This window comes from Lolium rigidum, chromosome 6 (assembly GCF_022539505.1).
Source record: "Lolium rigidum isolate FL_2022 chromosome 6, APGP_CSIRO_Lrig_0.1, whole genome shotgun sequence".
In the NCBI taxonomy this organism is placed as follows: Eukaryota; Viridiplantae; Streptophyta; class Magnoliopsida; order Poales; family Poaceae; genus Lolium; species Lolium rigidum.
In genome coordinates this window covers 229,191,261-229,202,754 of record NC_061513.1, presented here as the reverse complement: position 1 = coordinate 229,202,754, position 11,494 = coordinate 229,191,261, and the positions used below count along the sequence as shown (strand labels likewise).

The 11,494-nt window shown below is 47.9% G+C and overlaps 1 protein-coding gene and 1 long non-coding RNA gene across 4 annotated transcripts; both read left to right on the top strand.

The window, feature by feature from the left end:
* The first annotated feature begins 2,587 nt into the window (after positions 1-2,587).
* On the top strand, positions 2,588-7,270 carry LOC124667147. Of its 3 annotated transcripts, none has more exons than XR_006991174.1 (5): positions 2,588-4,566; positions 4,861-5,019; positions 5,663-5,823; positions 5,896-6,021; positions 6,542-7,270. It is a non-coding gene; the product is annotated as an uncharacterized LOC124667147 (long non-coding RNA). The 3 variants fall into 3 exon arrangements; XR_006991175.1 differs by adding an exon at positions 6,133-6,184 and having other exon boundaries at positions 2,588-5,019; XR_006991173.1 differs by having other exon boundaries at positions 2,588-5,019.
* Positions 7,271-8,393: 1,123 nt separating this feature from the next.
* On the top strand, positions 8,394-10,891 carry LOC124666278 (protein NRT1/ PTR FAMILY 8.3-like). Its single transcript, XM_047203622.1, has 5 exons — positions 8,394-8,527; positions 8,611-8,710; positions 8,854-9,071; positions 9,210-9,763; positions 9,855-10,891. The coding sequence occupies exons 1-5, from the start codon at positions 8,489-8,491 to the stop codon at positions 10,654-10,656; spliced, it is 1,713 nt and encodes a 570-aa protein (XP_047059578.1). The 5' UTR covers positions 8,394-8,488; the 3' UTR covers positions 10,657-10,891.
* The last annotated feature ends 603 nt before the right edge of the window (positions 10,892-11,494 follow it).

The window sequence follows — 11,494 nt, the reverse complement described above, 5'->3', positions numbered from 1 at the left end:
TTTTGTTTCTGCTCTTCCAGAATCCAGAGCTAGCCCGAGCAGCACCAGGGTGTGTCGAACCTCGAACGAGGGGGATTTTGTCGCGGCGATCGCTGCACAGATATCCTCCAGGCCGGCGACGTACAGGCGGCGTGTCCGCAGCGACGCCGATGACAGCGAACAGCGGGGCGAGCCGGGGGCATCTGAAGAAAAGGTGTCTTGGCAGAACGGGCAGCACGACGCCTCTGGCATCGAGTGTCCCGATCTGAGGAGAGCGCCTGGGCGGTCAGCTCAGGCTGCGCGGTGGACGTGATCGATTGGCGGAGGGCGTCGGCAACGGTGGGCGCGGGGTCGCTGCACGCAGTGTGACAGCAGGGCTGGCACGCGCGCGAGCGAACAGCGGCATCCCGATTGTCGAACCAGAACGAGGTGGTGGTGCCGAGCGGCGATGGTGGCGGGGAGATGCCACGGCGTGTCGTCTCTTGGCAGTTGGCCCTGAACGAGTTTGTGCAGGAGCAGACACACGTTCTGGCAGTGAAGAACTGAAGATCACGCACGCCCAAGCCACCCTCCGCCTGCTTGGAGCACGCCGGTTTTCCCTTCGAGAGCATGCCACGTACGTCGAGGCCGATTCATGCGTTCCAGCGTCGTTCGTCAGCGGCATGCAGTGGGATGACGCGCGCTCATGGCGAAAGACGGGAGCGCGGAGATGGCCGTCGTAGTACTGGCAAAGGTCTCCTCGGTTGCTCCACTCGCTGCTTGAGCCATGGATATACGCGCAGCCCGTTCGACAGTATCCCAATACCGGCCGCCGCGCGCGCCTTGTCCACAACCAGTACATTTGCTAACCCCCGGCCTAACCGAACGAAACTCTCAAACTCATCTTGAGATCACAATCAATCCTGTTCCGCCACGTGTGAGTTGTGTGCACCGACTTCGTCTGCGCTTGTCCCGACTTTGTTTGCAGTGCCACGCCGCGATCGGCATCTAAATACTCACGGCCCTCGTCTCTCTCTCTCTCTCCCTCCGCTTTGCTAAACACGTCCCCAACAAACCCTGAGAACCCACAAGAACAAGAACACGGATTCGGAACAAAGAAAGAGACAAGGATCGACAAGGAGACGGGGATGGACGGAGCTCAGGACATGGAGCGCGTCCTTTCCGACGCCAGGCGCGTCATCGCCAAGATTCTGAGGCGAGTCGAGGCTGGGTGCGCCAACCTACAGGAGGCGGCATCCCTCCTTGTCGAGCTGACAGCGACGTCCGATTGGTTCGCCGGGAGCGTCGAGCACCTGCTCGGATGCGTGCCCGTCCACAGCGACCCCGCCTTCCTGCTGGTGCCGGCGGTGATCCAGGACGCTCCACTCGACGGCAACTTCCGCGCGGCTCTCGGTACGCTAGACACAGCACGGGATCTGCTGCGCTCCTCCTCCGCGCACCTGCTCAGCGTGCGCAGAGACATGGCCGCCACCGCTCGAGACATCCCCGTCGAGGCAGCGTTCGACACCCTCCGGCGGACCTTGCCCGCGACCTGGCCGAGGTTGTGGAGGCATCCGCTCGCCCTCGCGTGGGGCACGCATCTGGGGCAGTGCCTCGCCGAGCTCGCCAGCGCGGGCGAATCGCTCGCCCTCTCGATCGAGCTCGCGGCGCGTTCGGACGGGAGAGCCCGGGCCAACGTCGTCTCCGGTACGACGACGACGTCAGACCTGGAGGTGGCGGCATCATTTTCCGCGGAGTGTGTGGCGGCGCTCCGGAAGAGCATGGCCGAGTTCCGCGTGCTGTCTCACGTTCTATCGCACGGCGTCCGCTGCATGGGCCTTGAGCGTTTCAAGATCGCCCTCGCGTCCGTGCCAATCATGGCCGACAGCGACGACGAAGATTGAGATGCCTGGTCTGGAGCAACACTTGGATAGGTTCTTTAGTTCTTGGTTCTTGGTTCTGTAGTTCTTGGTTCTTTAGTTCTTTACTACTGATGAAAAATCTAGTGATGTAGATTGTTCTCAACATTCTTTTTGTTCAACACTGGAACTCTGTAGTTGAGTTGCTGTGAAATTTCTCTTGGAGAAGTGAGAAATTTCGTCGTTGAGCTTGAGCGCATTTCTTCTTCTTCTTCTTCTTCTTCTTCTTCTTCTTCTTCTTCTTCTTCTCGGTGCTCAGCCCTCCCGGCCGGCGGCGGACGCGGCCGAGGGGAGCGGCGTGGTCGGTTTTTTCTGTTAACGAAACTGCTGAGCTGGCCGGGAGGGGTGCGCGGCTGGCATTTTTTTTATAATTTAGGAAAAACTTTTAGGGCGTGGGGCAGGGCGGCGGCGGCGGCGGCGGCGACGGGGGCGAAATCCGGCGTGGGGGCAGGGCAGCGGGGGAAATCCGGCGTGGTGTGCCGCTCCTCCCCTCGTCTCTTCGTGGGGGAGGCAACGGGGTGGTCGACCGTGGCCACCGCGGCGTGGTGGCGGTAGAAAAATCCGGCGTCCCCTCCTCCTCCTCCTCCTCCCTTTCCCGGGTAGGCACCAGGGTCGTCGACCGGCACCAGGGTCGTCGACCGGGTAGTGATGCGGCGGAGCGACGAGCGGCAGAGGGGCGTGCAGCCAGGTAAGCTCTTCAAGAATCGGCCACCGGAGGCTCTCGGTGAGTACCAGGGCATGTCTACGCGATTGTTTGTTGCTCTGAAATTTCTGATTACTTCGATTAGATTTCTGCTGGTGAGCTGTGTCTGCTTGAGATTAGTCTCCTGATGCAGTTACTTGGTTGTGCTTGTGACTGTTTTGTTGGATTATCTCGTACAGGATGTTGGAGATCTGCTTATTCTGGGATTGATCTAAAGACATGTTTACATTTGCTTGGTTCTGGTTTTGGAACTGTGCAAGATGCGCTGGAAGAAATGGATTAGTTTGGTTACTCTTATCTTGCTATGGATACATGAGCAAATGCTGGTAGATTGTAGTTTATGATAAGAACTGTGTTAACTTGCATGGTCTGTTTGGGAGGCAGTCTGGCATCACCGCTGGTTACTCCTACCATGCAGCAAACAAGAACAAGGCTGTGGGCTGGGAGGAGAGCACTCCTATTGACTACTTGCTTAACCCTAATTAAGAGGTTATGTTTAGTGATCACTTAGTTCATTAAGAAGTTACATTTGCTGTGATGTTTTACTATGGAATGCTTGCGATAGGAACTTCTGTTATCCACTCTGTGATCTCATATGTTGGGATGTACTCCTGTGTGAGGGTGACATTAGGAAGTATTCTCTAACTGTGATCTGTATTCTTGTTTGATGATGACAATTATTCTTGAGCTGTGATTTATACTTGCTTTAAAAACTGCATAGAAAGCTCAGGGAACCGTGTGAGTTAGTACATTGTGGTGTTAATATTTGTTTGACTGCCCAGTTGAGCCTCTGGTACCTTAGAGAATTCTATTACGTATGATAGTCTGTGTTACTACTGTATGCATGTTTTGTTTGATATGAGACAATATTATGTCCTTTGCTAAGTAATTGGAAGAAGTTAAGAGTAGCTATCAACATATTACATATGTTATTGGTGTCTATTTAAACTGTGTTAATATTTTGGTTACTATCATACTCCACTATCCGAACAACACCTCACAGTTGGTATTTGTTAGTTATGTCCAGGCATTCCAATACAAATCTGAAGCTAGTCCTGACAAATTATCTGATATCCTTCAATCCATGTCGGATTGTTGGTTATATATTTTCCTCGGTGATAATTTGTATGCTGTACTAGTGTTCTCTATGTAGACGGCAGTTTCTGACCTATTGAGAGCTTTAAAGTTTGTTTACGTTTTGTATGTAGTCCTTTACTCATTCTGGCTGCTGCTCTCTTAAAGTGGTTTTGCCTTCTGTAATTAGCATAGATCTTCTAGCATGTCCTTCACGTTGCCCTTCTATTAAATGATATCTTCTTGAACACAAACCTTGTTAGTTCCCATACAGTACATTCCTGGAACCATGATAGTCTCCCCTGGCCTGAAGAAGCTACAGGACCGTGCTGATCTCATTGCGTTCCTGAAGGAAGCCACCTCCTCTTAAAAGGACTTGCTGCTATAATCCTGTCGTGATGAGAGAATTCATTTTACAGTTAATAAAATGATTAGACGTTAATAGCCACTCTTTTTTAACAGGGTGCAGTCCACGAGATATTTAATTCTGTATGCATTGGGTAGCAGCTTGAGCTTAAAAGGTGCTCTACTCTTTGGCTCATCTCTTAGATTCGATTCGATTTTTATCGATTGATTCTGCAGATTGTGCAGTGAGAAGATGTAGGCCAAACAATACAATTGCTTTCTTGAGATGTATACTACAACCACATAAGCAGTTGGCCCTAAACACCTTAGTACTAGAAAGTAGAGATACTTAAAATTGGAATATGGAAGCTTTTCAAAGGTCACTTAGGCCATGTCTCTGAGTAAAGCCTGCTTCTTCATCTATTATGTTCCTTTTATTCCTCTCTTGCTATCATCTGTGGTTTCTGTTACGATGGAAGTTTGCATTGTGTTCTAGCGTTAGAGGGGGAGGGACAAAATATGGAAGACTTCTACGACATTAAATCATCTAAAATAGATGTTAAACAGGTAAAACATGTTTGCAGTATTCGATGGTAAATAGGTCCTACCATTTAAACACTTCATCATTCTCCTTTATTGTTTAGACTATAATTCTTTTGTCAATATAAAACATGGTGGTTCATGTGCCACCGAGTATCTCAAGGAGCACTTACTTGAAAGCCTCCTGAAACATCCAGCTTTCATTTCTAATACGAAATTGGCAATAAGTATGATGTTTACTCATAGAGCGGTTACTTCGAAGTTAGTTTTCGCATCTACTAGTAGCTAAGCAACCATGTACCAACTAATGCTAATTCGCAGGTGAATCCTATAAGGAGACTGGCACAGATTTCTTGGCTGCTGTAATCACTGTTTGCAGAGAGGGTAGATCAACTGCGTCAACAGCAATTTTGGTTGGCAACCATCTCTATGTGGCAAATGTTGTTGATTCACAGGCTGTAATATCAAAGGCAGGCAAAGGTGTGGTTTTTCATAACTTTTATCACCGTTAGTGTTATATATATCATGCTGTCTTCATTCACAACAGCTACGTCAGAGCGTTGACCATGCACTATTCGTAGTTGTAATGAATTACTTCATAATTTTCTAGGACTCCTTCCTATCTCGTGGTAACTAGTTCGCACACCAGTTATTACAATTCCTGGTGCGTTATTTCAAATTTCTGATGGAACTAATGATGAGGGATGCCCAGCATGGCAGAAATTTTGTCTGTACTTTTATCAGTATTCAGTATCCTGGAACCATTAAATGCACAAGGGTGGAAACTGGCAGTGGATAATCCAAACTATCCAGTATTCATATTCAGGAAAAATGCATATATAGGAGACACCACATTTCGAAATCCTATGGGAAAGACCCAACTGAATCGAAACTGTGTCGGCTAACATTTGATCGCTGTTAGTATTCCATTTGATAATGTGTTTGCTTCCTAGTTTCCTAAGTGATGTGGTTGACTTAGATATTACATATTACGCAAGAAAGCAAGATCATATTGCACGAGCAGCTTATCTACCAACATTTGTTGCCTTATAACCTTATTGGAATATACATGTATGGATCCTATAATATGTTGGTGAATCAGTTTAGTCTGTCTTATTTGCAGCTAGTGCACTCTCAGATGACCAAACAGAAGCGACGAGCGGGAACGGATTGACCTGCTCTCATCCGCCTATGAGACAGACGGGGGCAGGCAGTGGGCTTGCTCTCATCCCGTCACCCTACCTCCTAATCCTATTCATTTCCCACATAATTATTGCTGAAATGGTATGGAAATATTGTCAATATATTGCTGAAATATTGTTGTTATGCTCAAATATGTTATGTTCATGTACATAGAGCGTAAACACGTGGATACCCATGGATATCCGGTGGATTTGGATTTGGAGTGACATCCATGCCCACGGATACTTTCGTGGGTGGGGCAGAGCGAGGGTGATGGATTTGGACACAGATCTGATTCTGGTATATCCATCCAAACCCGATCCATTACCATCCTTACTTAGTACAATATGTGATGCTATGTCTGTACACCTATTTATCTCTAATTTATGTCATATAGTCTGGTTTATGCAGCAGGGATTAGGAGTTTGCAACATTACATGCGTAAGCAAAGATTACTTTATAGGTACTGCATCATATCATTGTTATGTATGATTAACTAAGTACAAAGTGGATGCTATTACTGACATCTGAAAGTTTGTCTTGAAGAGTATATTAGATTAGTCGCGTACATAGGTTGGAGCTACACTGCAGATCGAATCTATAGTTACTCTTGTTAATTTGTTATATATGAGTGATAATCCTGAGGCCACCTCAAGCGTTTCTTTCTATTACTAGGTTACTTACTTTGGGATAGATTTATGCATGGACGTATTTGCATGTCATACCACCCAGAAATTAATTCAGCATTCAGACACTGCACATGCTATTAATTTTCATTATGTTTACTAGAACTTAACATGATTCAACCTCGCTGAAGCAGTCTGGAAAATGTGATTATCAAGCCAGAAGTGCCAGGCATAATCTCAAGATGTGGAAGTCGGCCAGGCCCACTGAATGTATCAATTCGTGCATCATTGTATTCTCTATTAGAGAATACTGAGGAGAGCTCAGGGTGGTTGACTTCCTCAAGGTTTTCTTTCGAAGTATGGGAGCCCTCAAGAGTGTTTATATATTAATGGCTAGCCCATGCTTCATACGGAGTACCATTTTCAGTGGAGGAGGCGCAATTCAAAGTTTAGCAAGATTCTAAATAGATGGCCAGTACCTTGGAGTGAAGGTACTGAAGGAGGCATACCATGGATCTTTGAGGAAGGAACTGATGCCTGCGGAGTTCCTCGACCAAGCTTAATGCTTGTGGAGTAGTGCAAGCTTTGGGGATGTGAACTATGAAGCATGCCTGTTATCTGCGTCATGAGTTTAGTGTATCACATTATAGACTGCGCAGACAATTTGTGGCTCGATGTCTCATGGGAATCAGACACACCTTTTTGGGAAGTGTGGACTGATAGTTTGTTGTTGTCTAACTCGAGTTACCAGTTTTCCTCGGTATGTTTCCATAGAGACAACATGTTTCATTGCCTGAATTTTGTGATTCATGTCGCACTGCCGGTGGGAGTCAAAATCCAAAAGCACTATGGACTGATAGTTTTCTTGCCATGTAGTTTGTGTTAGCAGTTTCTGTCAGTATAAGCTCCTTGACAACACTTTTACTGTGGCAATATGATTCTTCGTCTCGATTGTCATATTGATCAATTATCATCAAAGTACTCCTATGGTCTTTAGGCATCCATTGTGATGATGCATGATCCAACCATTTATATGAATGCTGTTTTGTTTGGCCACTTTTACTGCAAGAATTATATATTGGTATCTGTGTGTTGATCGAGGTAACTAGACCCTTTTGCGTTCTTTTCTTTAATGCCAAAACAGATTACATATTTACTCCTTTTCTATTGGGTTAGATATTTTCTTACCAAAACTAATTTGGTATAAACATATCCATGTGAAATTTAATTGCAACCCAAATATGCTACTCTCTTTGTTCCATGATAATTAACTATCGTGGTTTTAGTTGTTTTAGTTCATGTATATTTTTCCCCCGGTGCTACAGGTTCATATAATGTATATTTTTCCCCAGAAGGCACTCTATAGGTTCACATATATTTATCTCTTTAAAAATTGGATGAAATGGTAGTAATAACTGCCTTGTTTGTTTTAGGAACCTTATCATTAAGATTAAAAAAGTTCTTATACCTTAAAAAATAAAGAAACATGACACATATCTAATAAGGGGAAATGAGGTATACAATGAGGGTCTGAGTTTGGAACAACCATTGATCAAAATTTAATACAATATTTGATGCAGCACAATTACGAGTAGCATGTAACATACCCGATGTGAATTATCATAATATTATGATAAATGTTTCTATATTTAAGATTGTTATTCCGTAGCAACGTACGGGCACACAACTAGTTATCGTAATGATTCACCTAACATGCACTTTTTGCATTGGGATTTTTCATAAACTATTTTAAAAATTATTTAGTCCACCATAATTTTTTCCTTATCAAAACATAAAGATACACCTTAGTACGTATTTGGGTATGTCTTTGTGTATGTGTACTGTCTACGTGTACTTTATTTAAAAATTATTAGATTTAGAAAAATCAAATTCTAGAAATAATCTTGACGTACAACTCTTGCCCCATCCCAATTTCAGACAAGCCTCTGTTCCTGTCGCTCTCAGTCTCAAAATAATCAAGAAATGTTTGCAATGAGCTACCGAATCATTTTTAGCCATTACAAATTCCAAGACGTCCGGCAGAGGCCAACCACTAGATTAGTGTAGAGTAATCTTCACCCACTGCAGTAGCCAAGTGCAGCATCGGACAAGCGAAAGGCGAACGCTCCCCAGCTCTCCCCATGGCCTCCGCCGGCGAGAACACGGCGGCCCTTCTCCAGGTCTCGTCTCCCTCTCCTCTGCCTCCCCCGTGATAAATTCTTTTCTCTCCCAGTCCCCTCTGCTCGAAAAATTTCTGGGGCAGGAACAAGAGGAATACACTACCGACGGGTCCCTTGATTTCGATGGCAACCCGGCGCTGAAGCATCGCACGGGTGGATGGCGAGGATGCCGCTCAATTCTCGGTAAGCTTCTTCTTCCTGTTGAGATGAATTTCAACTATGGATTAATTTCTTGCCATTTTCGGCTGTTCTCAAAAACTACTCGTGCGATGCTCAATATAGTTTTACTCTTGTCCGGCTGCTTCTTGGACGACGGTGATGCGCAGGTACAGATTTCTGCTATTGCCTCGCATTCTACGGCATCTCGTCCAACCTCGTCACGTACCTCACCGGCGTCCTGGGCCAGAGCAACGTCGCCGCTGCGAGGAACCTGTCCACCTGGCAGGCCACGTGCTTCGTCATGCCGCTCGCCGGCGCCGTCATCGCCGACTCCTACTGGGGAAGGTACCGCACCATGGTTGTCTCCTGCTCCGTCGGCGTCGCGGTACGTTCCTAAATCGCCTTCCAACAGTCTTGTCCTCAAGTCCTCAATCAATGATCAAACAGCACGCCGCAGTCTGCATCCATCTTGGCATCTTGTCATCTCCAAATTGAGATATTCAGACCTCTCTGTTTTGGACAGGGCATGATCATGACAGCTCTCTCAGCGTACCTGCCACTCCTCGTCAAGAATGGCGCGTCATTTACGTCATCGAACATGGTATCGGTTCAGGAGTTCGTCATGTTTCTCGGCCTTTACATGATCGCCGTCGGGCTAGCCGGCCTTCGGCCGTGCCTGATGTCCTTCGGTGCCGACCAGTTCGACGATGGTGACCCGTTGGAGCGCGTGCACAAAGGCTCCTTCTTCAACTGGTATGTGTTCAACACGAACTGCGCGTCGCTCATATCCAGAACCGCCATTGTGTGGGTGCAGGACCACTACGGCTGGGCGTTGGGCCTCACCATCCCGGTGGCCGTCCTGGCCGTCGGGCTCTTCTGCTTGGTTGCGGCGTCACGGACATACAGATTTCAGCCAACCCGAGGTAGCCCCGTCACCAGAGTCTGCCAGGTTGTCGTCGCCGCCGTCAGGAACTCTGGTATCGAGCCACCGGCCGATAGCTCTCTTCTGTACGAGCTGTCGGAATACGACAGTGACATGAAGGGAGTTCAGAGAATCGATCACACCACTGATCTCCGGTCAGTTAGCTCAATGAATGAACTCTCTGACAATTCCTTGTTCAATAACGGTCTTGACTCGAGCTGCATCTGTTGTTTCTTACTTGATCAGATTCTTTGACAAAGCCGCCATTGTCGCGGTTTCGGACAAGGAGGCAGCTGCCCCAGCTCCGTGCAGCCCGTGGAGGCTGTGCGTCGTGACACAGGTGGAGGAGCTCAAGATTCTCGTGCGGATGCTGCCGCTCTGGGCGACCATCGTGTTCTTCTACGCCGTGTCGGCGCAGGTTTCGTCGACGTTCTTGGAGCAGGGCCTGGCGATGGACGCCACCGTTGGCACCGTGCACGTACCGCCCGCGTCCATGTCCACCTTCGAAGTGCTTACCGTCATCGTCCTGGTCCCGCTCTACGACCGGGCGTTCGTGCCGGTGGCCAGGCGTCTCACCGGGAGAGGGAAGGGCGTATCGGACCTGCGAAGGATCGGCGCTGGCCTCACCATGCCCGTGTTTGCCATGGCCGCGGCGGCGGTAGTCGAGACGGTGCGCCTCCGCGCGGCGCCGGGGAAGAAGATAAGCGAGTTGTGGCAGGCGCCGCAGTACGCGCTGGTGGGTGTTGGCGGGGTGCTCACCACCATCGGCCAGTTCGATTTCTTCTACAGCCAGGCGCCGCCGGCTATGAAGACCGTGTGCACCGCGCTTGGATTCCTTGTGGTAGCGGCTGGCGACTACCTGAGCTCCTTCCTACTTACGGTCGTGCAGTGGGTGACGACTACCAGCGGCCGGCCAGGGTGGATCCCCGACGATCTGAACGAGGGGCATCTAGACCGATTCTTCTGGATGATGGCCGGACTAGGCTGCCTGAATCTCATGGCGTTCGTGAGCTGCGCTGCTAGGTACAAATATAGAAAGCCATGTTGAGCCACGCAAAGATTCCACATAGGTGTGGGCCTCCCTGTCTTATCTGCCACATATATTATGTAGAGCTGTATTTTCACACGTGGGTCATGGACGGGAGCATCCAAATAATGGGTGTACACGGTACATACTTGTATAAAGACCATAGTTTAGTTATACTTTCTAGATGTCTCTAAATATCTAAACTATACACATCTACTTAAGCTTTTCTCAAAAATAATTGGTGTACATTTGTACATCCATGTCTCCATGTAGGTCCATCCATGTCGTGGGCCGCCTCTTTCATCCAATCTATGATGATTATGATACGTACTCGGTTCGGAAATACAAGGTCACTTTATTTTTTGTAAAGCAAACTTTAACTAATAATTTGTAAAAATAGATATATCTACAACTAAAATGTGTCCACATATATACATTTATAATAGCGTCAAGTAATATGAATAGGAGGAAGTACGTGGGGGCAGCGTTTTGGCTCCCGGGTCTATGTAGTCCTGTTATCTAGACCGCATGTTTGTGCGTTGAGATCGTCCATGTAACGTGGACGGCTAGAAAACCAGGTCGACAACGGGATAACAGCGACGACCTGGACTGAGGAACAGGTTAGCGGCCGCGTGCTGGACTATGGTCCTGGTCACCGCGAGATGGGGAAGTTGTGGAAGCTGCCACAGTTTTTTCGAACAACAGCTGCTCTAGGAGGAGGTGCGTAGTGCATACCCTGGCGAATCAAAGACGGTGCAGCAGCGTTGCGGGATACGGGTAAGAGATCGCAGCTTCGCCGACGAACTGTGGGAATGGACTCTTCCCCATGGATCCAGTGAGCGAGTACGTGTTCCCAAAA